Here is a 27317-nt window from a genome sequence, read left to right on the forward strand (position 1 = left end):
AATTTCAAAGAATCTTACACCATGATTTCTCACTTTTGGGGGGGTCATAGACCCCCTTAAGTATCTGCTCAATGCTGTGGACACTTTCTCCAGAAATGAGCATATGTCCATATATAATTTCACATAAAATATAATACAGTTTCATGAACTCCTTGAGGCCCTTCTTTAGACAGGAAGTTAAGATCCCTTCTCCTAGGTTATCTTCTTCTGTCATAATATCAGGAACCTTTTCTTATTCACCTTTATATTCCCAGCTTTAACGATGCTAGGCCAGTAGAAGAAATGACGAAAGGATAGGACTGAAATATTTGCTAAGATGATCAACGAAGAAATGTTAAAAATAAAGGTGGCATTGCCAATCTATAGGGACAGAGTAAATTAGTGAGTTGCCTAGGGCTGGGATGAGGTAGGGGAGATGAGCTCTGGCTGCTAATGGGTACATTTGGGAATGATGTAAATGTTCTTTTTTTTTTTTTTAAGATTTTATTTATTTACTTATTTTAGAGAGAGAGCACGATTGGGTGGGGGGAGGAATAGAGGGAGAGGGACAAACAGACTCCACACTGAGCATGGAGCCTGATGTGGGGCTCCATCCCACAACCCTGAGATCATGACCTAAGCTGAAATCAAGAGTCGGATGCTCAACCGACTGAGCGATCCTGGCACCCCAAGGGGATAATGTAAATGTTCTATAATTAGATTGTAGTGCTGGTTGTGTATCTCTGTGACTACTAAAAACTACTGAATTATATATATACTTTAAATGAGTATGTTTTAATAGTACATAAATTAGGCCTCAATACAGCTGTTTTCAAAAGTTGGTATTACAAAAAAGGAAAAAGAAATGGCTTAGCAGGAACTTACAATAAACTGCATGAGACTGAAGATAATTTGTGGCCTCCTTATTAATTGTCTTCAATGAGGAAGGAACTAGAGGAATTTTGGTTAAAGGTCACTGGAGTTTTTCTCATCATGGGAAACCAAGGAGACTGTGTGTTTGGGTCTCCTAAAGAGTGGAATGTGGGGGACCACCCATAAGAATAAAGAGCACTGGCTGGATCCAATAGGATCTCTGCCTAACCCAATAATTCCGTTTATAAGAACAACTCCACAGAGAGGCGATGGCTGTCCTCCATGGCACAGCTTGAAAGGTTAGGAATATGACACCAATTTCCCCAAATCTTTTTTCTTAATACACTATGGACTGTTGACTAATAAATGTATCTAAGTCTATCTTGAATCGATTTATATTTTCAGCTTATTCTAACAAATTCCATATGCTTGGAGGATGCGAATGTAATTTTTATGTGGAGCCAGAGCCTGGCTTATAGAACTTTGAGGCTCCCACATCTCTGATTCTCACCACCCTCTTCTCCACGATATTGTCAAATCCTCTTTTTTTTTTTTTTTTTTTTTTTTTAAAGTGAGGGCAAGAGTTTCTAACTCTTCTTCTCTGTCTGCAAGTCTTTTGTTTCCACTGCCCATCACTCTCCCTCCCCCACCCCGAGTTTGGGCCCTTATTCTAGCTTGGAAAACTAAACTGATTGGAAAAGGGTACTGGCCCATTGGGTACACAGTCATGGATCCCTGGGACATCATTTCAGTACACAGAAATGGCAAGCCTCACTAAGCTTTAGAACCTGTCTGGTTCCATTTTATACATGATGAAACGGGGAAAGAGAATAAATGATTTGCCTGGGATCACATAACTAGCCAACAGCAAGATGAAAAGTGGTATGTCTTAATGCCCAACCATTTCACTCTCAAAACTACTAGGCTGTCTCCTGGACTCACTATAATGCTCGTCTCGACCCCTTTCAGCCTCCTTCTTATGATTTTACATGTGGTTTGACCCAGAACTGACCTCACCGTCCTGTCTGGTCTCACCCACGTCTGCTTCATCCTGGTCAGGCTCGAACTCAGTGCCCCGGTCAACTACATCCACACCAGCCTGCACCCTGGGCTTCTCGTTTTCCCACTTGGCAAAACCTTTGTCCTTTGCTGCTTTGTCATGGAACTTGGATTTCATTTTGGGGAAGGTGTGGGACCCTGAGTCCCCCCAGCCAGCCTCTGACCATACAGGTTCTGTCTGGGTGGCCTGGCTGGTGGTAGCCCGCTGCAGCCTCACGGAGATCTTGCGAGAAGAGCCTGTAACCAGCGTGATGGCTCTGCTGTCCAGGTCTCGGTGTCCAGCAGCGACGCCAGGGAACTCGAACACCTCATCCTGTGCTGGAAGGGGGAAGACTGTTGTGATTATTTGATGTCTGATTGCTTTATAGCAAACCATCAAAGTTGGTGCAAACAACAGAAGTCTGATGGGCAAGGTCCTAGAGAGACAGACCACAGGCAGACCCAAAAAGGCTGCCAGTGAGTTGCATAGAAGTGAGACCTGAAAGCAGAGAGAATCAAGTGGGGTCAAGGGTGTAGCCATAGCTCCTCACACTGAAGTAGGCCTTGGTTGATAATGATTCTGACCAGGTTCAGATCCAGACCTGAACAGAATTCCAAGTGTGGGAAGGAGAGCAGAAAGAAATCAAAGTAGAAAAGAAAGCAGAGGCTATTACCTGGGGGCAATGAGGGACTTCCAGGCAGCGACCCATGACTACTGCCCAAGGAAGGCGCCCGGGCAAATCTCCTGCAGGCCAGAACCAGAAGGTCTTTGCACTGTTTGTGACAATTGGCTCCACAGTCTGAAAAATCCCAAAGTGTCACAGACGATTAGTGGGAACCATGTGCATCTGGTGGTGACTGGGCTTCTGGGTGGCACTTAAGCTGTCAACTGTGCCCTCCCATCCCCTTTCCCGTGTTGACTCAGAGTCCAGCTCAGGCCCGTAGGGTGTGGCCAGGGGCTGGAAAAGGGCCAGTGGGACTTGCTAACCTTCCTGGGGTTCCTCTCGCTTTTGCTCAACTTCTCTACACAATTCATTGAGGTGCAGCGGAGCAAATGAGCAAGGGATAGACATAGTGGGGAGTTGCCTTTGCCCCAAACTAAAAGCAAATTCCATGGGACTGGGGTTCTCTCCCAGGCCAAGCAGATTCTCCAAGAGGCTCCTTGAGCCAGAATGAGGGAAAGAAACCCCAGTTTCTAGTGTCTCCTGGGACCAACAGCTGCCTCTGATCATTTACAGCAAGATGTCCCTTCATTCACTATTCGCTTGCATTTTTTTTATTCTTCATTCCTCCAAATCTCTTCCAGAACAAGTGATTTTCTCTCATGCTTTCTTTCTTTGCATAGAAACAGAAAATAAGGTGGGCTTATGCCCAATATCATGCTCCCGATTTGCCTACGGCTTTGAAATGGCAGTAAACTCTGTGAAAGCTCCCACTAGAACACTTTAGTTAAGAAAGTAGACTATTAATTGCTAGTTGGGGTACAAGACTTTGGCTGCTTTGGAAAAGAGCAACACAATTATTTCCCATAGAGGTCCTACCGTCCTTTTAGAATTACTGAACAGATAGGATCATTTTAAAGAGCACCTTTCCCTCTCACTATCAAATAGGACCTTTCTAATTCTTTCCGATACTCGCTTTTCCCCCAAATGGTCTTATTTCAAATGTTCTTGTAATCACATCATGGAAAGACCAAATTATAATGAAATGTTCAGGCTATTTTAATTTTTTCATTCCACTGCCTTTAAGAGGAAATACTGTATATACACAGATGATCTAAGGACTTAATTGATTTTCATCATAAAAGTGTGTTTATATGTGTGAGGGCATGTGTGTGTGTGTGTGTGTCTTTTTAGAGGATAAGGGTCAGAAACCAGAATAAAACTATGGCTGGAAGGTAAGATATTGCAGTATCTTTGCTACTTGAAAGTAAAAATCCAAGTTATACTCAGACAACTAATACCAGGAACTAAAGGGAAGGTTTTTGAGATGAAAAGGAAGCTCCCATCTAGCCTCAGGGGACTCTGTTCATACAGCACAAGGGCCAAATCCTGAAAAATAGCTAGAGGAAAAAAAGGCACCATAAGGGCATAGTATTAATCTGAAGGCATTCTGCAATGAAGATGTTCCTTTTTGTAGTTACATTTTTCAAGAGCATTGTCAGATTCTTAAAACCATCAGTACAAATAGTCTGCATAAACTATCCAGCAATTTCTTAAACACCAATAATATATAATGATCACATATGCATAAGTAGCAACACAGTCTAAGTGCCTATTAATGTGCCTATGTATTGCATTTATCAAGCATATATTAATTGTTTATAAATTTCAATTAAGTGGGGACGTATATGAACAAATTCATTGAAAGGGACACAGATAAGTTTTAAGGCTTCTCCTCTTTTTTCATCATCAGCTGTGATTTAGTGGAGAAAGGAAAAGCTACCTATGAGAGCGTAAAGAAAGGCATATGTATTACGGGAATGAGTGTGTGCTTAATCCCACGCAGGACAAAGTTTTTTTATGTGGTATTTTAGGTAGGCCTGTCCCACTCCAGAATTCCCACCCTAACTGAGTGCTGATGATTCACAAGATGTTCTAGAGATGAGGCCACATGTATGTGGGTTCATAAGGACGGTTTGCTTGCTCTTGCAACAAACTTCAAAATTCCAATGGGGCTCTCCAAAAACTCCAGGGTTTTTTTTCCTAGACACATTACCTCTTCAGTCACCAATGGCCCAAAGAGCCAAGTTCTCCATGATGCCAAGTGTTTTTGTGGTTTCATCAGACAAATTTAATTCCTGCCCCAAATGTCACATTTTAAATTTTACAAAATAACATTTATTTACCTTTGCATTTGTATCCTTGCTTGATTATGCCCCAGAGCTGTAACAAAAGACAAAAGAATGTCAGAGAACCTGAATTAAAATCTGGGGGAAAAAACACACACACACACAAGGCCAGAGAGAAGGAAGTCCTGGGAAGCATGATGGTTGGTGGAGCACAAACAGGATGTAGCTGGTTCTGACACCCTTCCTGTCAGATAGAAGCTCGCTCCAGCTGGGGTGATAACAGCTTTGCTTCCCTTTTCTTTCTGAAAGCCAGATGGGAGCGGGATGGGAAACTGACGTTGGTACATTTATTGGACTTTGGTAGAATGTGCTCTCAGCACAATTTACCGGGGAGACCGTCACTGTTTTTGGAAGCCCCCAGCTCCCTCTGCCTTCTTTTTAATCACTCCAGCTGCTCTTGGCGCCCCCTACAGGAAATTAAGCAACCTACATGATGCATATCCCGCTAAAGGGTTTGCATGGCGCTAGGTTCTTTTCAGAGTAGCGTTTGTACCTTGAAAAATACAGAAAAGGAAAAGATCTATTTGCTCATGTATTCATTCTCTGATTGCTCAGTGTTTGGCCTGTGCCAGGGCTCAGGGAGATGCAGAAAATGCTCCAATTCTGCCACCACAAAGGAAGTAGGATATAGGACGTGACAAGTGTCTCAGGAGAGATGTGAGGGCCTACAGTTGAAGGAGGGGGAGTTTGCCCAGGTGGTTCAGAGGATCATCCTGCCGGTAGTGTGTTCGGCCTCCTGACACAGCATTTTCTTCCCCATGTCTCCCACAGCATTGCACGTGTGTCCCAGGGACAAAGAAACATACAATATTGGTGAATTCATTGGGCTTAGTTCAGGCTGGAAAAACTCCCATTTTTAACCTTTTAGTTGTTAGGTTAGGTGACTGATATCTATTTAGTAAAATGATTTTGAAAGAAATAGGGCCGGTGGCCTACTGGGGCTGATGGAGGTGTCATTTACATGTATGATAGGGGAACAATGCCCTGAGTGTGGTCATTGTGACCCTCCCTATAAGAAGAATAAATAGTTGCCAGTGTGAAGTGACTCGAAGCATCAAGAAGATTGATCCTTACCCTCTTTCTGACAAGGAAATTCCACCAGTGGAAAATGATTCGAGTCTTAAAAGTTATTGGGTCCTTCGGAGTACATTACTAAGAGGCAAATGTGTCCTGGGAAGGAAGAGTTATTAAGACAACTAACTGGAGGCCTCAGTTACCTCGGATGACTGGAAGAGACACGGAGCAGTCTATACAGAAAAGGGAAGCGGCATCGGGGTAATCACAGCATGTCAGAGAGACAGGGATCTTCGAGATAATCTAGTTTGCTTTTCTCCCATAAAAGGTGAGTTGGATGATCCAGAAAATTAAATAATCTGCAAGGTCCCACATTTGGGAAACTGCAGTGATAAGAAATTGTTTCCTCACAGAGCCTTTGGTGATAGTAATAACCATAATAATGATAGCTAACATATTGAAATTTTGTTGTGTGAGAGGCACAGTTTTAAGCTTTTTATGTGTATTCACTCATTGGATGCTATGTATATATTGACTGGGCTCTCAAGAGGTGAAGTCACTTGGCAAGGTCTTGTTGCGAGTGCGTAGGGAAAGAAGAATGTGTCACATGAGGGAAAGACAGGAAACCACTGCTCCTGGGTGTTTTGTGTGTGAGCAAAAGCCACTGATCTAGGACAGGAAAGGATACGATTTAAGAAGAAGCATTCTAATAACCAGATATGGCACATTATTAGCATAGCTGCAGGAACTGCTAAAGAAGATAGAGTGAAGCCTGAGTCCTAGCAGGAGGGACACTCAGAGCACTGCTTGCTAACGGTCCTTAATAACTCGGAGACAACACAAGACAGAAAGGGGCTCTGGGTCAGGGTGCCAACCATGCACAGGAGACAGAGACCTCATGTAGATGGGTGTATAGGAATATTCCCCACAGTCCGTTGATTTGAGACCTCAGGTTGTTTTAGGATTTGGAGGGACTATGGTGTAAGGAGCACCGGACTAGGCGTCCAGTGCACATGACTGTGCGTATGAGTCATGCCCTGCTGCTAATGCTCCCTGTGATCTTACAGAAATCGCTTACCCTCCCAGACCCCAAAATAAGGGAATTAACTCAACTCCTTCAGTTCAGGAATTCTAATTCTAAGATAAATGTATTTCAAATAGTGTTTATTTTGCTTACCCATAACATGGAATTTATTTCAAAGGCAGGTGGTCCAGGCACTGAAAAATGGTTCCTTGCCTTCCCCCACAATTTCTTTCGATGACACATCTAAACTTATAAATCCCTCTGAAAACCAACGAACTTTGTGTGTTGGGTGTGTTTGAGTAAAGATCAAATCAAATCACATCCATGAAATTAAATGTATTTTGAACATACGTAGAATAAAAAGGGCTATTAAAACTTTAAATGACTTAAGTTTAATTAAACTCTAAAAGGATCAGGGAGCACTTAAAAGAGAAGTATTAACTCTGAGCTATATGACGTGCAACATGTCTGATAGCATTTAATTATCATAACGACATGGTAAGTATTTTTTTAAAGATTTCATTTATTTGAGAGGGAGAGAGAGAGAGAAAGAGAGAGAAAGAGCATGAGCAGGGGAAGGGGCAGAGGAAGAGGGAGAACCAGACTCCTCACTGAGCAGGGATCCTGACGCGGGGCTTGATCCCAGGACCCTGAGATCATGACCTGAGCCGAAGGCGGACGCTCAACTGACTGAGCCATCCAGGCACCCCACGACATGGTAAGTATTAACCCCCTTTTACGGATATGAAAACAGAGACTCAAAGATGATCAATAATTTGCTCAAGGACACAGACTTAATAAGGGCAGAATTGAGATTCAAAGTCAGGGTTCCAGACTCCAAGTCCAGAGCTTTCTACCTTATCACAGATGCATCAAGAACCTAGCACCAGCAAACCTGCTCTGATGAGTCACTAAGAAGAGTATGGAAGATCTTGAGAAAGATCTACAGAACCCATGCCTCCAGAGAAGGAAGAGATACCCAGAAGGACTGGAGAGTACAGAGAAGACCTTGAGATTTGATAAGAGCCTGCCAACTCTCACACCATACAAAGGGGCAGATGTCTCAACCTGACTTCCGGTGGTGTTATGCCATGGCCTAACAGATTCATTGGGCCCCACTCTGCAGAAGAGTTACACGTGGCCCTATCCCATTTCAGCATTTTTCAGGTCTAGACACAACCAAAAATTCCCATTGGAGGAGAGAAACATGAGAAGAGAGACATATTTGCTGTATGATAAAGTGGTCAAGTGATGAAATCCCAGTGGTGAAGCTGACAGAAGAAGAATCCCTCCTTCTCTGGGGTGGGTAAAGACAGCTGGTTGGGCTGGCCTTGCCCCTTGACCACATCAGCTGCAGTGACCACCTGGGACCATCTTTGAGGTAACTACTGCCTCTTATTTACCCATTCTCAGGGGGGTATGTGCTTGAACACAAACTCACTTGAACACAAAACACTTGTGCCCCTCAAAGCCAGTCCTTTAAGCATGGGATGGGAAAAGTGTAATTTTTGCAGTAGTATATAATAGCAGTTGTGAATTCAAATGGGCCGCCAGTGGAACACAATGGCTGAATGAAGCTAACACAACTGAGCTCTGCATCTGGACAAAGGAGCAATAGTCATGCTGGCTGCTGGGCCACCCTCACCTAGAGGATCACATTTTCATCTTCTACAACTTGGGTAACAGCTAGACTTTTTCAGGGCCCATGAGTCTTTGTTCAATATCAGGGCCAATGCTGCCCTTAGTTGCCAAAGAATTATCCAATGTGGAGAAATGAAGTGTATAGTCTTCATTGGTGCCGTGCTGTAGGTAGAGCCCGGGATTTAGAGTCAGAACACCTGCATTTGAGTCCCTGCTCTGGTAATTACGGACTGTATGATCCCGGGAAACTTATCCTCTCTGGACCTCTCTGTCTTGATAGGCAAATGGGGAGAATAAAATATTCACCTCATGAGCTAGTTATGAGGATTAATTACACTAACGTGCATGGAAGTACTTCATTGCTGTCAAGTGCCAAATAAATGTTATTTATTATTATAACCATCTTCCCTCCAAAAAGTTTTTTTTTTCCCTTTTGAGTTATGAATCATTGCGCCATGCCATGATGGATTTCTAGGGACTGACATCACATGAAACAAGAACTGGGAGGAACTGGCTAAGATAAATAATTGCCTTAATTGCACCTGCTATGAGTATTAGCAATGAATGCCAAGGCTCATTGGGCAGAACTTTCCTTGGCAAGGATTAACAGACAAACTGCTCTCTTGAGTTAACAAGCCTCACCATCCTTTCCTGTCACTAGCCCTGCATTCCTAGAAAGAACACAGTGAAACCTGCAGTTTTTGCTTTTGTTTTTCACTTAATTTTTAATTTCAGGGAGCCATCATATTTTACTTTTGATCTAAAGCAGACAGTGGACTCTGTTGGTGTATCATTTTCCTACCTTTTCAGAATGAGGCACAAATGATTACACACAAGAGAAAACAATGGAAAACAGACTTACAAATCCTGCACAGTGTTCACAGAAGGTTGGCTTGAGATAGGTCATCTCCTGAAAATTATGGACAAATCCCGGTCCCATTTTACAGTGTAACTGGGACTTAGCTCGCAGGAAGTAAGCCATCATTTCATCTTTACTAATGAGGCCATCCCTGTGAAGAGAATCAGAAAAGGGAGGGATCTTTGAAGACCATGTTGCTAAGTGGCTGACACACTGTAATCACCCAACTTCCCAAACCTTTGTGGCCAAAAGCAGGTGGAGAGTGTTTACTTCTCTGTTCTTTCTGAAAGGAGAGGACCTCAAAGGACAGCATTTGGTGCCAAAGGCTTTCTTAGTAAGCAGAAAATATGTATGTGTATCCTGTGCACTGTAGCACAGAAAGTCTCCTTTATTACCAAATGGTAGCTTCCAGAAGGACATCTCCTTTCTAGCCCATCCCTAGCAATAGGGTGTGCAAGAACCAGGCTACTGGAGAAAGGCAGAAAACCATAATAACTGGGCCCACCATTTTAAAATTCATTCAGCCTGATGTCATCCAGGCCATTGCTGTTGGTAATCTTTCCTTCATGTCTTACTGGCTTATAGACCATTTGCTAGAGTGAATCTTCCAGATTTTCTTCATACAGAACCTCTGGTTGCCCCCACCAGCACACATCCAGACTTCTCGTTTACCAAGAAGATCAAATCCACTTGAAGTAGGTGATCTTCATACTGCCTTCTCTCCACATCGGCATGTGCTGCAGACCACACACTTCTGTGCCAGTTCAGAATTCCCTTGTATCTCGTCTGTCCTCTCTTGGGTCCTCCTGTCTCTGAGGAAGTCATGCTTCCATCCCCCACACTGCAGTCTCCCAGGACACAGCTCCTTCCAGGTTCCGCTGCGTTTCTTCACCCACTCCTTCCTCTGTGTAAAAATACACTCGCAACTTCCCCGCCTGGAAAATGTCTTTATTCAACCTTGCTTCCATCCCTGGCACCTGTCTTTTCTCTCTTCCTTTTCTTACTCCCAAAGTTTTCAAAAAGAATATTCTTTAGAGGGGTTTTGTTTTTGTTTTTGTCCATTTCCTTCATATAACCAGGCTTTTAACCCTACCGTTCTGTTGAAACTGTCACAATGACATCCTCAGTGGCCTTTTCTCACTTCTTCTTTTTTTCAAGATTTTACTTACTTATTTACTTAACTTACTTACTTACTTATTTATTTATATATTTATTTATTTGACAGGGGGGAGAAAGAGACAGCACACGCAGGGGGAGCAGCAGAGGGAGAGGGAGAAGCAGGCTCACCGCTGAGCAGGGAGCCCTATGTGGGGCTCCATCCCAGGACCCTGAGATCATGACCTGAGCTGAAGGCAGATGTTCAACCGACTGAGTCACCCAGGTGCCCCCTTTTCTCACTTCTTGAGGTTGTCAACCTCTTGGATGCATGAGACATGCAGACATGTTTTTTCCTTTTTGACACTCTCTCCTCCACATACCCCTGTGATTCCACACAGCCCCGGGTTCTCTCCCACCTCCCATGCTCCTCCTTCTCTGGCTCTCCTGCAGGATCCACTTCTTCCTTTCAGCTGCATGCGGGGGGAGAGCTGCAGTCCTCAGGCCCTAAGCTCATGTTCCTCTCAACTTTCCCACCAGAATTTGCTCGCATGCCCGGGACTCCAGCTTGCACGGCTGGGCTAAAGACCTAGCAATCAATATCTCTGAAACTGTTCTCCTGAATCGTGGTACTGTAGCTACAGCTTGCTAGAATCTCCTCCTGGATGTTCTACTCACCTCTCAAAATCAACATATCTCAGCTTGCCTGACAAAAATCATGTAAACTATGAATATTTCAAACCTTCATTTTTAGAAAGAAATGTATATATCTTTTCTGAAACAGTGTCAGGTCCATCTAAAGAACCAGCAGAAAAAGAAATGAAGAGCAGGAAGTGATTTTAAGTTCCTGTCCTTCCTATTTGTCATGGACAGAAACAAACTAAGGAAAGTGGGTAGTTAGCAGGTAACTTAAATTTTATTTTGTAAAAGAAGGTTATGTTTCTAATAATGTATTTTTAAAATATTTTTTGTTCTAGACATACAATGAAGATGAATTAAGGTTTTAAAATGTTATGATAAAATATCAAGGACTTTCTTGGTGTATTGAATTACTTACAGATTTAATTTTTTTAAAATACACCAACAAAAATCTTAACGGATTTTAAAGTGGTATAATTTAGACATTTCACCAATATAAAATCTAGCACCTCATTACAGATGATTTTTAAACTAGGAACTAATCTCACAGAATTAAAAATTAAGCAGTCAAATTACTAATGCCAGTGTTTCTCTGCTATTTATTTATTTATTTATTTATTTATTTATTTATTTATTTATTTATTTATCATTGTTTTCTAATGAGCTGGATCTTAGCCTCTAAAGTTATCTAATTTTCCAGGAATCATTTGAAGCTGAAGAGAAATATATTTTTACTTCATTTATCAAAACAACCTTTGAGCTAGCAAAGAGAGAAACAAAGCAAGAACATTTCTTGGCTATCTATGTAGATATCACCTGCTCTTCTGAAGACTGTAAGTAGTTTAAAATAATTCTACTTCCTTGGTGAATTTTAGTCTTGCCCTCAGGTCCACTGACGCTGAGGACTCTACCAGCGGAGGTGTAACTATATTTCTCCTCTACTCTTTTTGATGGAGGTTTTGGGGATGATGAAATAGCTAAGCAGAAGTAATGTGGGGAATGGAGAATCGGGCTCATTTGCAAATGGGCACTCGGACTCAACACCGATGGTGTAGACTGCCCTGTGATTTCATCCAACAAGTCATGCTTGTGGACACCAAGACAAAAACAGCAAAACATGAGACTTGTTTTATCAACGAGCAAGGATTGAAGCTGTCAGGATGTACATTAAAGGTATCCCTGTTCTCCTCTGACACTAATTTTCTGCTTCAGGACAGTTGCACTAAAATAGAACAAAATTCAGGGACGCCTGGGTAGCGCAGTCGCTAAGTGTCTGCCTTCGGCTCAGGGCGTGATCCTGGAGTTCCGGGATCGAGTCCCACATCGGGCTCCTCCGCTGGAAGCCTGCTTCTTCCTCTCCCACTCCCCCTGCTGTGTTCCCTCTCTCGCTGGCTGTCTCTCTGTCACATAAATAAATAAAATCTTTAAAAAAAATAATAGAACAAAATTCAAACTTACTGGTCTTTGTCCAGCACACAGAAGGAATCCAAAAAGGGAAAATTGGCAGCTATACTTTCAAAGTCCTCTTGCGAGATGTACCCATCATGGTCATGGTCATAGTTTCTAAACACAGACTGCAAAGGAAAGACAAATATTTATGGAATAACTATTTATGAGTCAGGCTCTGAACTTGTTATTAGGAAAGCAGTGATAACTGGCATATTATTCTACCAAGGAGCTTAGAATGCAGTGGGAGATAATGAAATCAAGAGGTCTTTATGGTATAAGAGAATAGGTGCAATGCTGTGGATGAAAACAGGGTGCCGTGGGGGGAGGGGAGATGGGAGATTTTCAAAGGTTTCCCGAAGAAAGTGAGGTCTAAACTGAGACCTCAGTTTTCGTAGGAGTTAAGCTTAGTGAATTCACAAATGCCAATAACGTACCTATAGAAAATGAAGTTTTAAATGTTAAATCATCAAAAAATTAAAATATACTTTTAATGCAATTCCAGTCAGAATTCTAGTGAGAATTTGTTTTAAATGAACAAATGGATTCTAAAGTTCAAATAGAAGTGAACATGTTGAGAACAGCCTAAAATTGTTTAAGATGAGAAGTAATGAGGGAGAATGTATCCTCATTACATTACGAGCAAAACAACATGGTACTGTAGCTTACTACAGACAGCAGAATCTGGAAATAGATCTATGTATATACAGGAATTTAGAAAATCAAAAAGTATCTTTTCAAATCCACTGGTTAATTAAAAATTATCCAATAATTGCTGTTGAGCTAAATGGCTAATAATCTTACAAAATCAACTGCCCCTAAACTAAATTCTAGATGCAATAAATATTTTAATGTAAAAAATAAAGCTATGAAAGTATGAAAGGTAAACAGATAAAAATATTTTTTATGTTTTGTGATCTTTGAGTGGGAAAGGCCTTTCTTACCATGACATCAAAGTCAGCAGCTATAAATGAAAACATTTTATTACATAAAATGTAAAATATCTGAATCAAAAAAGCTCAGCTGACTGACAAATTTAAAGGTAAATGACAGAGAAGATTATTTGCAATATGCATGGGAGCAAAGACATAAAAGGAAAATGGGAGATCACCAAAGTAAAAATACAAAGGTCAGTACATTCATGGAAAATGTTCGATTCTCCTAATAATTATAGAAATGCAAAGAAAACTTTTTTTAACCTCTCAGATAGGAAAACAGTAAGATAATTGGTAATGCCGTAAGGTATGAGAAAATAGGCACTCTCATATTAGTTGATGAAGTCAATAGCCACAGTCTTTCTGGAGGACAGTCTGCTTACTCTCTGACCAAGCAGTTCTACTTAGGGGAATCTATTCCAGGAAAATATTGAACAATGTTACTCACAGGCATACGTGGGTGTGAGTGTGTTTATGTGGGGAATAAAGTCATAAAACATCATTTACAAATTATCAGTGTTTATCCCTAGAGACCAGAATTCCCAAGGCCTAAAAGTAAAATTTGGATTCTCTATACTTTATTAAAAGTTTGCATATTTACAATGATTCCTTTCTTTATAATCAGAGAAAAATAAAAAGAGTCTTCCACTGCCCTCTGCTAAATCGGGTTTTCAACAAGTTTGTTAAGTTCTCCCCAGAAACACATGTATGCAAGCAGATTGTAATAAGTTTTTCTCCCTTTTCCCAATAGTTTCTGTCTATTCTATTTTATCCATATTGCCCTATGTTGCAAGCTGCTTCAGGAGTAGTTTGGGAGATGACCAAGGTATAAATGAACAAATGACTTAATTAAAAATATGACTATTTAGCACCCATTGTAAGTTTATTTATAGGGTAATTGAGTTGTGCAAAATCATAAAGCATTACCTTTTTTTTGCAAGTCCCAATATCAATATTTATCTACAATCAAAATTGCTTAAAATTGACCATCAGAGTTCTTACTATTTATAGTCTAATATCCATATTTATGTTGAAAGTACAATCTTCTTGTAGAATAAAATTTAGTAGGCAAATTTCATAATAAAATCCAGTTTTTCATTTGATTGAGCCAAAAGTAGGCAATTTATCCAAACCTGGCCAACCTTCCCCCTGAAACTGGAATTGGAGAGAAAATAGGAGAGATGGCATAAGGGAGGAGAGAGGGAGAGAAAGAGGAAAGGGAAGAGGGCAAAACAGACTTCCCAAATGGAGCAAAGAAAGTCTTTCAGCAGATAATGGAATGAGTATTCTGAGAAAAGAGTAGGAGAGAGAATCATTCTGTCTTTCATTTCCTGGTTCCAGACCTTCCTACGCTGCAGCTCTGTCCTGACTGGATTCCTTCCTCCCCTTCCTTGGCTCCAAGTTGGGTCTGTGACCACAACATTAACACAGGGCCTCCACTGGACCTTATGCTTTTCAACCCCCTCCTTCATTCTTTCTGACTTTTTCTTGCTGCCTCACATGCTCCACAGAACTTTTCTTCCAGTGCACCATAGGTCCCTGGATGACTCAAGATGTAGAACTTTCTTTTTCTTCAAACATCCATCCCCAGCAAAAAGTTCGTTTTATCCTATTACATCATACTCAGCCATTAAAGCAGATGTTTAATCAGGGGTCATAGTTTTTAGTGCCAGATATGTTTCCATTTTCCCCACATTGGCACTTCTACTCTTCTTTTTCTTTTACTTTTTAAGATTTCATTTATTTATTTTGAGAGAGAGAGAGAGCACATGATTGGGGCATGGGGAGGGGCAGGGGGAAAGGGAGAAGCAGACTCCCCGCTGAGCAGGGAGCAGATGGGGGGCGGGTGGGGGAGGGTTCCAACCCAGGACCTGGAATCATGACCTAAGCCCAAGGCAGAGGTCATTAACTGCCTGAGCCATCCAGGCACCCCTCTACTCTTCTTTCTTTTTCTTTTTTTTTTTTTTAAGATTTTATTTATTAATTTGACAGAGAGAGACAGCCAGCGAGAGAGAGGGAACACAAGCAGGGGGAGTGGGAGAGGAAGAAGCAGGCTCCCAGCGGAGGAGCCTGATGTGGGGCTCGATCCCAGAATGCCGGGATCACGCCCTTAGCCGAAGGCAGATGCTTAACGACTGCACCACCCAGGTGCCCTTCTACTTTTCTTTCTATGTGGAAAACTCTGATAGAGACTTTCCCATCATTAAGTGTTGTTTCTGACCTCAATGGCATTGTGCTGCTGTGTCACAGACCTCCAATATATACAGCAAGAGCAACGATGCAACCTACAGGATCTTTTCCTACCCTCAGGCAATCAATTTATTGGGCATTTAATTGTGACCCAGATAGGTTTTTCATGAGTAGATTCTAATCCCCAAACAGCCCCTCAAGTTGCAGGGGCAACAGGGGAGGTGTCAAATGCTATGGAAAGAGAGTCAGAAGTAGCTGAGAGTATTTGGGCAAATGAGAACAGAATGACAAGAAGGAGAAAGGGGGCCTTTCTGGGATACTCTCCCCCAGAGGCCAATGCCAAGTACAGCTCAGTGTCTGCTAAATTTCTCCTACCCACCAGAGGGCTGTTTTCATTGCTGATTCTTGGGCAACGATAGAATATTCTGGAAAGAGAAAGGGGCCTTCTGGTGCTCTATCTCCACTCTCCCAACCACTTACCTCAACTAATTTCCTTATGTGCTTGTTGATGACTGTGGGGTCTGGCTTCGGCATCACTCCTGATGCCCACTCCAGGGGCACCATGGGCTTCGTGGGCGTCGTAGGGGAGGTAGGCTGCTGACAGAGAAAACACATTTTTCAACTTTATCTGAGGCCTTGAGCAATTAGGGGACACTGAGAAAGACGTATACATTCTATAAATTAGTAATACCAGTAAAAACTTACATATATGTAGCACTTAAATGTTCTGAAAACAAACATCTTTGGTCAATGGAATTTAATCTGTGACTAAATACACGTGTGGATAGTGCATTTTGTTTAGCAGTAGCCTAGATTCCCTTATTTTAAATGGAAAAAAAGATAACGCTCTCCCAGCCCGCCCAAAAATTCTATCCAAGTTTCCCAAATATTATTAAAACATCCTTAAAACCTACATAATACCCCATACAGATTTTTGTATAATATAAAATATATAAAACACCAGTTGTCTAATTCTTTAATACCTGGTGTTGGTGATAAATTAGATGTGTGCAGTAAATGGGCCATGAGAAAGGCCAAGTTTATGTCCTCAAGCTGGCATCTCTCTCAGTAAGCTTAATCACTTCTCACTGTTTGGCTAATTAGGGCTTTCTAGCCTCTTTGGTGAATTTGCTTTCTCTGTATGTTTTTCCACATTCCTGCAAGACATTTTCACTAGATAACGTGGAGAAGATGGTGGTGACAACGCGTAACATGTTCACACAACACAAGGGAAAAACACAATCCTATCAGGAGACCAGCCAAGAGGCTCTGCACCTTATCCCTCTCCCCGGGACCCTCAAGTAATGTAAATATCTTTGCCGGTGCATGCGTGCAAACCCGTATTGGCAGGTTTTTATTTGATATTGAACTGGGGCTAAACATGTTTGCAAGAGGAATTGAAGAGTAACTGTACAGGATTGAAGCCCCTCGCAATGTTGTGAGGTGGGTGAGACAGCAGGACCAAAAATAACCTGCTGTCTGGATATGATCACCAAAACATACACTCACTCACACACACATCGTCCACTTCATGTCCCGTTCTATCAAGTTTTTCCTTTTGTTCATCTGATGAAGGATAAACCCATGGTTCCCAAACTGTATAACAATGTGCCCCATCTGGAACATGGCAGTGGACTCACAGAGGTACCAAAAGATATTTCAAACTCCCAAGGGAAATACAGCAGTATTCCATATTTGTCAGTCACCATGTGAATTACCAGCTTGAAGGAGTTCACAGTTCCCCTATTATATCCTGCTACATTTCTTTCAACGCTATCATATCTTTCCAAAGCAAAAAATCAATGCAGAACAAGAAAAAAGGTGGCTGTATTCAATCTGATTCCAAGATTTAAGAAATTGCTCCATGCCTAACAGGCACGCACATCCATTAGTATGTAATTGTGGTTATTTAAGAATGAAATTATATTATTTTTATTTCAACACGTGTTTTTTTTCAAGTGGGTTCTACATTGCTAGAACATTAATATACATTAAGTTGTTTGGGCCTAACTCTCCTGTAAGTGGAATTGTGAGGTATTTCTCCTGACCTAGAGGTAGTGTGAAAAAACTGAGACACAAAGTAAAACACAAAGAACTAGTGAGACACGCAGGGTGCGCTGTGCAGGGCAGAGGTTCACAGTGGGACTGTGTGAGGTCCACCAGCACCAACGGTAAACACCCTGAGTTCCAGGCTCTCACTACTATCATCCTGACAGGAGCTTGTTCTCTGGAGTCAGCATATGTCAAACCTAAACACAAAACAGGATGACAAGAGACAGAAAGGGATTGCGGAAATGTGTTTTCATAGATTCAGAAGATTTTAGCCCTTGGAAGGGGTTTCGAAAGCTTCTGCTTTTATAAAAGATAAAAAAGACGACGTTGGATGGAAATGTCTCCTACAACTGGCAAAAACTTATCTTGAAAATAAACTAAAACAAATGTAAAGAGCACCAATCAGGCAAGTGTGCTACCATGGTCATTCCTACCATGTTCTTGATACAAGCAGTGGCAGGAAAATGATGGCAGTGTCACGTGGTAGAAAAAGCACAGGCGTTGAAGACAGACAGGCCCGACCTGCCTCCCAGTTCTCCCACATACTGGCTGTGCACTCCCTGTGAGATGCCTGTCCTCACCAGACTTCATTTCCTTAAGAGTTAGTGACATAATGATGCCCCATCAGGAGCCCAACAACCAACCGGTAGCAGGAAGGTAGAGGAAGGCATGGGGAAGTGGAAACGCCAGGTGCACATGTAACGGCTTGCCACCCCGCAATCAGTTTCTTCACACCAAAGCTAAGGAATGAGAGACGAGCTCATGAATTCCTTTTTTCTAATAACTTCACCTTTCTCTCCAGCCTAGGCATGCTAACTTTGCAGAGTCTAGTCCTCATTCTTTCCTTTGGCCTATGTCTCCCTACATGGGGCTGTTCTTCTGTGCGCAGGAGACGGGCCTCTGGGGACTGGTGGGGAGATGATCATGCTGATGCAACCACCACACTCATGAGTGTAAGAACAGATGCTACCAGGTCAACCGACTCAGACTCAAGTGCGTACCCTCCCAGCACCTCACAGTCATTCTGCCTCTTTTGGGCTGATGCTTCAGAATCAGAATAGAGGGTTACACTTAAGAGGGTCCACATCTCTGGCAACATGCCACAGAACTCAACTGGTAAGAAGGTAAGGCATAAGGCCTTTATCAGAAACCTGATCTCAGGATATGAGTCTGAGAAGCCAACGTAGACAGTTTTTCCTTCAACATGCAAATCTCATCCTCACTGTAAATTTCAAATTCGCCCAGGTATTTTTTTTTTAGCACAAAACATATCTGAGGTACAGTCCACTCGCTAAAACTAATGACCAGTGTACATTCAGTAATGCAATTTCCTCAATTTCAGCATAGAATGTTTCTTTACTAAGAGTCAGCCATTAACTGAAACACGATCCAATGTGATACTGAAATTCTTTTTTTTTTTTTTTAAGATTTTATTTATTTATTTGACACAGAGAGACAGCCAGCGAGAGAGGGAACACAAGCAGGGGGAGTGGGAGAGGAAGAAGCAGGCTCCTAGCGGAGGAGCCCGATGTGGGACTCGATCCCAGAACGCTGGGATCACGCCCTAAGCCGAAGGCAGACGCTTAACGACTGTGCCACCCAGGCGCCCCGTGATACTGAAATTCTGAGCTGAGTCGATCATTAGCAGAGAAATTCTTGAATTATGATCAGGGTCTTCAAAATCTATTAAACTTAATTTTATGCTGAATGGGATTTTATACTGAAGAGTCTAAATGCCCTTTAACATTAAGATGAGTTCTTTCGTTGGGAGGAGGGCCTATATGTACACAAGTTCTCAGATGGGACACAACACATAGAAGATAAACAATAAAACACGGTGAGAATAACCTTCTTCCTTATTAGCCTCTGATATGAAGAAATAATCCTCAAACTGTCAGGGCTCAGCTGTTCCATGGGCAAAATGGAATAATATAGATTTTTAAAATTGTTCAATCTTCAGATCACAAAGCATCACTGTAACAGGCAGTTATGAAAAATGACAGACAATGGTGTCTGGCACTGATCATTAGAGAGAAAACACCACCTACCGATTTAGAATTTCTAGGCTCCAGCACCAGTGACAGTTTGTAAATGTCGTCTTCTGTGTGGTAGAGGTCCAGAGAAAGCTATGACAATTAGAAGGGATAAAGGATGATATTGAATCACAGTTATTTATTTACAATGCTGAAATATTTTTCAAACTCAATGTGTAAGTTCAATGTCTAATAATCTGAGAAAATGCAGAACATTCAAAAGATAGCATGTAGAGGTATGAACTTTTCAAAGAAACAGTGAAACCTAGTATGGCCATCAGCCTCCTATGAGTTACGTCAGATGTGTTTACACCAACAAAAGGCAACACTCTCAACGCGATTGTTCAGAGAAGTGGCATAACCAGCAGAGGGAGAGGTTCTGGAGTCGGGTGGGGGGCGCTGAGTTCAAGTGCTGAGCCTGCCACTGCTTAGCCCTGTCACCTTGAGCCAGTTATATCTTCTCTGATACTCAGTTTCCACATCTATAAAATGGAAATGATCATAGCAGTTCCTACTGAATTGCATTTTGATCAGCATCAAATGGAATACTTCATATGAAGCAATACACAGGGGTCGTAGAACACAGTGATATGTCAAGAAAGGTTATTTGGTGTTGCAGCTGTTACTACTGATATTATTATTATGTGTGGGGTTCGCCGAAGACAGAAATGATCAGGACGGAGTCACAGAGGAACTTGTGAACTAGAACCTAACTGGGAGGACTTGGGCAAAGAAGGAGTGAAAGATCAGGGCAAGCAAGGATAACAACTTAGACCAAGATTGAAGAGTATGGATAAAATCAGTAAAGCTTAAAATGTATGGTCCCATTCACCTAAAATAGAAGTCATGAGACTTCACATAAGCCTGGATGAGTCCTACCCACACCCTTCAATGTTAAGATACCTGAGGAATCGCATTATTTTATCAGCAGTGAATGTAACCAGGTGCCCTGCCCTTTCTTTGACCATTTAGGCATGAAACATTTCCTTTAACATATTTGCTCTAAAAATAAAAGACTTTATGTGTATGGGTGTGGAGTGAGGGAGAAGAGCTAGGAGGAGGAAGTGGGAGAAAACTCAGAGGCAGAGGACATCTTTCAGGACTTATCTTTTTATTCTCATTTAAAAAAAGTTGGAATTAAAGGATGTCAGTTTTTAATTAATCATTCATTCATTCAACATGTATTTATTGATCATCTAATATGTGCCCAGGACCATTCTAATCACTATTCCAGCTACTAAATACAACATTTAAATTAAGGATTTCATACATTGGGTCATATATTGCTTTACCTAGACCTTGTCACCTAGAGATTTTTTTCTAAACACAGTAAAATTGACTTTGTTATAAAATTGCCCTAGCATCATTTCAGATCTTGAAAATCCTGTTCACAAAAAATGGACACTTTATCCACCTTCCCCTAAACAGCAGTCACTCCTACTTCCAAGGGCTCTGCCTTTTTGCAGGAGAGGAACCATCCCCATATCACAAACCAATGCCTCTAAGAGCCAGCCCATTACATAAAAGAATGAAGTGGGATGCAGGAAAGAAATCTTTTGGTAAAAACATTGGTATAATATGTCTTATTTGGAAAAAACATCCTCACAGATGTAATGGGGACCTGTCTTCTAAGCTTAACAATAACAAAAATTTGTGATAAGTGGAATCTGACCCTGGATCTCTGGAGAGTTGTGGTCCCTGATGAATGGGAGACAACCACTGCTCAGCCAAGGCAAATTGTTGTCAGCCTGACAAGAGCCATATCTTCTCATTTCTCAAAAGAAGCCAGAAATATGTAGTTTTATATGAAATATCTCAATTATTAAATACTGGCAACTAATTTAAAACTTTTCTGATTCCACGTGGGCCAAATAAAACCCATCTGCCATAAGGAGTTGCCCACCATTTTGTAAATTCCACAATGGAAAACTCTACTTGTTTCTAAGCCTCAAGAAAGCAGGCAGTGCATCCGTCTTTTCTGCCTCTGTAATCCCAGCTACAGCTTGCTGCCTCGCACTGTGAATGCTACATAAACAGAGAGAAAATCAAGTGACTTCCTTCTTCTGAATTCCTTGTTACCAGGAGTTATTCTGGACTTTGATAAGCATGTTCCTGTCCTCCTGATGAGGCCTCTAATGACTGGCACTGGCATCTGCTGGAGAAGGGATGACAAGAGTGCTAGAACATCTGAGCAGAAATCCAAATAAGCACACACTAAGTAGGGGAGATGCTCTTTCAAAAGACACAGAACATCCTTGAGTATTTTCATATATCACATGTACAGATACCGGGTCCTATTATGGAAATATCTTCTCCAAATGTTTGCTCTCTATTAGTGGTGCTGTGAACCTGGGCAAGTCATTAACCTTCTTGGGTCTCAGCCTCCTGATCTATAAAATGGGAGGCATAGATAACAGCTCCCTCGCAGGACTACCGTGAAGATTAAATGAGCTAACATGTATCCAGCAGGGTTTGTTTAGCAGGCCATACAGATGGGCACTGCAGGGTGTGCCTCCCAGTCAAATGCCACTGTGTGCATCAGTGAATTCGAAGCTACCCTGGGTTACTCCTGCCAGCTCTCTGCTTTCCCAGCCATGGTCCTACCTACATGCATTCTCTCATCTCCTCTGGGTTTCATGGCCCTGCGTAAAGTGACCTGTTGTACTGCCTATACACCTGTATTTTATAATTATAGGTAGCTTGTCAATGGAATTTCAGGAATGTTTGCTTGTGTCTAACATATTTTGAGTCTGACTGTTTTTGAAAAATGTCCTGAGTCACTGTTTTAGTTTGCTGCATTTACACCCAAGCCTATCAGCAAAGATGGTTGTAGATTTACTCTGTACATTCAGACCACATTGCCTTGCCTGGAGAATTGTAAAATAAAACACACTCGGTCATCAAACTATCGCCATTCACCATTTTTGCAATTCTTCTTCTTCTTCTTCTTTTTTTTTTTTTTTGAAACTGTAAAAATACAGGGGGCTTTCCAGTTATTTGCATATACTCAGAATGGTAAAAGTAACTGATAGATCTAAAAATACTATGAAAAGAATCAGATGATTTCGTATACCATGAAGCAAGAAGCATCAGTTTTTAAAACTTCTGGTTCCAGGACTGGGAGGGATCACAATGGAAAATGCCTTCTCTAGATCTTCCCTGAAAAGGGGAACAATCCAAATCACAACAGTTTAGTGCTGGGGTCTTCCTTCCTTCACGTGCACAGTGCTATTCAGGGGTAAGTTCACAATGATAAAAATGGCATCAGAGTCCCTGACTCATAGATTTGGTTCTGTAATTAACTCCTTCTTTAGACGCCCGTGAAAAGAGAGAGGGAGATTATTTAATATTTAGAGATGCAAAATAAAATAAATGTCAGCAATGTTCCCACATTACGGAGTAAATGTCCATCACTGGGGGGGGGGGGAGTGCCCCCACCACTCCACACTGGGATTCAGAAGTTCACCATTTGCAAGCCTTTTGTCCTTTAGAAATCTGTTTCTTCCTTTGTAAAACACAAGGGGCAGGGGTAAAGTTACAGGCTTTGGCCTTCTGGAGGCTAGCTCCTATGGTGTCTGTGAGAACCTACCAAGGAAAGTACGCAGAAGTGCTATGAAAATGCAATCAATTATTACAGAAAGTTCAAACATTGCTATGCAGCCCACTGCATGGAACAGACATTCAGTAGTTGTGGATTCATTTAAGAGTTCTTATTTTCTGTCTTCCAGGGCTCTCTATTGTGAACTGGCTTCCTCACCTGGGGCCATGTTTAGAAGCAAAGAATCACTCTGGGCAAAAACCTGACAGAGTCTTGAGGCAAAAGAATGGCCTCTTCAAAGGCTGCCCTTATGGATGCCTTCACATGCATTTGGGTAGCGTCTGTCAATCAAATGGTTCTAATCCCAACACCTCTGTGCTTAGTGAAATGCCCACCGGGCTCTAGTGAACACCTGATGGGAGTTTCCTCTATCTGCACTGAAGAGATTCATCTGCCTGTGGCCAGGAAGAATGAATGTATATTCCTGTGCACCGAGCCCTCTCCTTGGCTGCGGGGAGGACAGAGGGATGTTGGCTTAAACAGAAACTGGCTTGCTGATCGACGCTCATATGTGGGCTGTGCTATCCTGATGAGCCACTGGGCTGGAACCACAGAATCCGAATGACACCAGGTTCCTTATTCTCAAGGCTCCACCAGTCATTGTATTTAGAATCACAGAAGTTTAGAGCCGGAAGAGATCTCACAAATGAGCCTTTACGAAAAGTCCAAAGTCAAGTCCAGTTAGCTTGGAGACAAAACTAAGTAACTGCACACACACAGCTAAAAGCTAGTTCTCCCACCTAGGATTCTTGCCACTGCAGTACACGAGATAACATTGCTCTTCCTCAATATGGTGCTTGGTGGCTCCTACATTCTCCTTTAACACCCGAGAGAGGGGGAGAATCAAAGAGAGACTGAGTTGGGTCCTCTTTCTTTTTTCTTTCCTTCTCAGAGGGAAAAAAAAAAATTCTTCATCTTTATTTCTAGAGGTCAAATTTTCCATTTGCACCCGAAAAATTTCATTCAAAATCCTTTGATACCTCTCTAAATATCTGTCATTACGGTGCTTGTTGCATTCATGACTCAAAACCCATTCCCCTCCTCCATCATTATCTTTTGTGTGGATGAGAAAATGCCCGAGCGTGGGCAGGGCACCTGTTCTGTGACACTCGCCTCCACGTGGTGAGGACAGCCTGGACAGAGACATGGGGAACTCAGGCCGGTCTGCAGACATCACCTGGGCCTGTGGCTTTGCAGTCTGATTGGGGCTGCAACTCTGGTCACTTATTCATAGAAACAGATTTACATGGCAAATGATTAATAAATGCAGGTGCCTGGATTACTGTGAGGGTTTTTTCCCCCAACAGAGAATGTCTGTGTGTTTACTGTTTGTCATACAAACTCAGCCCCAAGAGATTCATGTTTCTGTGTGCTGGCCACTTCTGCTTTATACTAAGGTGAAGCTGACATTACTACATGCGCTTCAGGGGTTCTCTTCTTTGGTAAACAATTACGTGTTCTAGGAACAGTTTGTGAAAAGGTCTAGGAACCAATACTCTTATTCCAGTGTAATAGTCCTATGGGATTTCAGCTCTTAGAGCTTCAGAAGGGTTATTGTTTTCATTTTCCATGGCCATTAAAAGAAAATAGTCAATTCAGTATTGCAGCCAAGGGTCAGATGCTTCAGTGTTATAAACCCAAACAGGGAAGTTGCTTCTGCATTTGTTAAACAAGGGTGAGAGAATTTGGTTATACCTCTGCCCCTGACATAGCAGCCGCCAAAGGGGAAGGTTTTCTTCTCTACACCTGTTGTGTCTAAATGCACTAGGACCTGGAGACCAGCCACAGATGACAAAAAAATATGAATGCTAGGTGAATGTCTTCTGTCTGACCCACTTCGTTCCTAAATACAGCATTCAATTCATCCGTTGAGCTCCTAAATATGCCAGGTACCCTCAGAGGTGCTGGGGATATGGGATGTGTAGGGCAGGTAAACAGGGGAAAAATCTATTACAAAGTGATACCTCCTATGGTTAAGAAAGTATAAAGGGCAAGAGCCACACATGTGACAGATGTGTTACTGCTCTGGAGAGGAAGAGAGAATGCTCCAGAAAGACAGAGATTTTGAATTTGAGCTAGTCACAGGGGTGGGTAGGGGAAGGGATTTTCCAAGAAAGTGCAAAGGCCAGGAAGCAGAAGGCAACAATTCACGGTGGAAAGTCCAGTGTTCCTCAAAGGCAAGTGTGATGAGGGATCAGGTGATGACAAAACAGGCGAGATAGACAATGATTCTGGAAGGGCCTCGAATGCCAGGCGGCTTTGGGGAGGTTGGCGGTTTGGGCAGGGAGATGACAGAGGAGGTCCTGACATTACCCCAGGCTTCAGCTACAGTTGCGCAGGGAGGGCAGAGGGAAGCAGATGAGGTGAGGCCATGTAGAGGGAGGTGATGAACTAGACAGGTGTGATGAGGGAGAGTGGGGGGCTGAGCGCGGGAGGGCCTCTCTAAGAGTCTGCATGCGGAGCTATAGGGGTGCCGAGTAGGCTCCTCCAGACAATGGGAAATTTTTCGTCCCAAGATTATAGTCTCAATTCATGCTGCTTAGAGGGCTGGGCTCCCCTCTCCTCACCCACCTCTGCAGATGTCTCCCCGACCACTGGCCCTGCATGCAATCTGATGAATGACTGGCCTGGATGTTCCTGCACCCCCTGTGCAGAGAGGCACGCAAGAGCCCTTAGCCCAAACTCCGGTCCCTTAAACTTACCGTGAGCAGGTTGATGAGATCCATGTTGGGTTCTAAGTGGTGGGAGGCATTCTGCAGGGACACCAGTTCACTCAGGGTCACGGAGAGCTGGTGCATTTTTACAATGTTCACTTTGTTGTCCTCCGTCCAGTCGGGGAAAATGACATGGACCGCAATCAAGTCTTTCAAGTGCACGCCAAGGATGGGGATCTTGAAGCCCTCGCAGTCGGCAAAGGCCCTGCGGTAGCTGCAGTAATTGCCATTGGAGGAGACCAGCTCTGTCATTTCATGCCAGTTCTGGGAACAGATGGAAAAGGAGAGGTTTCAGTCTTCCTTTCGGCCCACCCCCAGGCCCTTCCGCGTGCGGCTAGGACATTCCTCGGCCACTGAGAGAAGTATCGATTGCACCAACACTGATGCAGGGAAATATTAACCTGGAAAAAGGAAATTAGGAAAATGTGCTAGACCTGGCTAGGAGTGGGACAGCCTGTTCTATTCTACTGTAGAGCAGAAATTCCCAGAGGCCTGCCAGCTAACGATGTTGGAACGTAAAATAGCATCAAATATCTGTAAGTATTTTGCAATTCATGGAAACATAACAGCCCACAAATATAAGCATTATCCTATTAAAATATAGTATGTAGTATATGACAGTGTCCTAGTTCTAAGGAAGTTGCATTCATCGTATTACTTGAAGGTTAATCTGGGACGGGATGGTGTAGGAAGAGCCACACCAAGATGTGAGATAGTTACGGTTTGGGACTCTGCTAACAAGAAGTGTGACCTTGAGCAAGCAACTTCATTTTGAGGGTCCTCAGTTTCCTTTTCTGTAAGAAAGAGGAGTTCAAATAATTTTAGAAGATACAGTGGTGGTTCCAAGCCTCTAAGAACCTCTGCTGAATTCTTACTCTTCACAACATGTAAAATGTGTTTTGCTCTTTACTTGAAACTCAGTACAAAGCTAAAGGAAAATAAGACACTTAGATAACAAGCCCTGTTATCCTTAGAATGCGTGTGTTAGGTCACACAGCTGTGCATGTTGGCTTATATCCTGGGGCTTATTGTTACTTGCCTAAAAGCAACCAGACCTTCCTAACAGACCTCAATTTCCATCAGGCTATATTTCTCCAAGCAGCCCATGTGACTCAGATGGAGCTGTCTCCATTCCTGGGTCCAAGGAAGGGCTCTGCTTTACCATCCTGGTAATTCTATCCCTTTGGTTTGTGATTGGTTCAGGAACACAGACAGAAGCCAATCAGTACATTATATTCCTCTAGCAACTGTTATTGGCCCAGTGGTGAGCATGTGACTTGAGGTGGGCCAATCTGCCTAAAAAAGGTCTTTCCTTCCATGGGGACAGGGCTGAAGA

The 27317-nt window shown here is 42.4% G+C and overlaps 1 protein-coding gene across 3 annotated transcripts in view; it reads right to left on the minus strand.

Annotated features, from left to right (window-relative positions):
• Positions 1-27317, minus strand: part of RASGRP3 (RAS guanyl releasing protein 3) — an 86141-nt gene that overhangs the window by 3135 nt on the left and 55689 nt on the right. Inside the window, exons 11-18 of one of the 3 annotated variants that reach the window (XM_087863739.1) lie at positions 25970-26245; positions 19685-19762; positions 16065-16181; positions 12472-12587; positions 9283-9430; positions 4739-4775; positions 2565-2690; positions 1865-2229 (exon numbers count right to left, since the gene is read on the minus strand). In XM_087863739.1, coding sequence (XP_087719865.1) covers positions 1865-2229; positions 2565-2690; positions 4739-4775; positions 9283-9430; positions 12472-12587; positions 16065-16181; positions 19685-19762; positions 25970-26245 — 1263 coding nt within the window. The remainder of the gene's footprint in view (positions 1-1864; positions 2230-2564; positions 2691-4738; positions 4776-9282; positions 9431-12471; positions 12588-16064; positions 16182-19684; positions 19763-25969; positions 26246-27317) is intronic. The other 2 variants (XM_087863737.1, XM_087863738.1) reach the window with 2 other exon arrangements.

The sequence above is a fragment of the Ursus americanus genome, chromosome 7 (assembly GCF_024610735.1).
Source record: "Ursus americanus isolate L20-20 chromosome 7, mUrsAme1.1.p, whole genome shotgun sequence".
Taxonomy (NCBI): Eukaryota; Metazoa; Chordata; class Mammalia; order Carnivora; family Ursidae; genus Ursus; species Ursus americanus.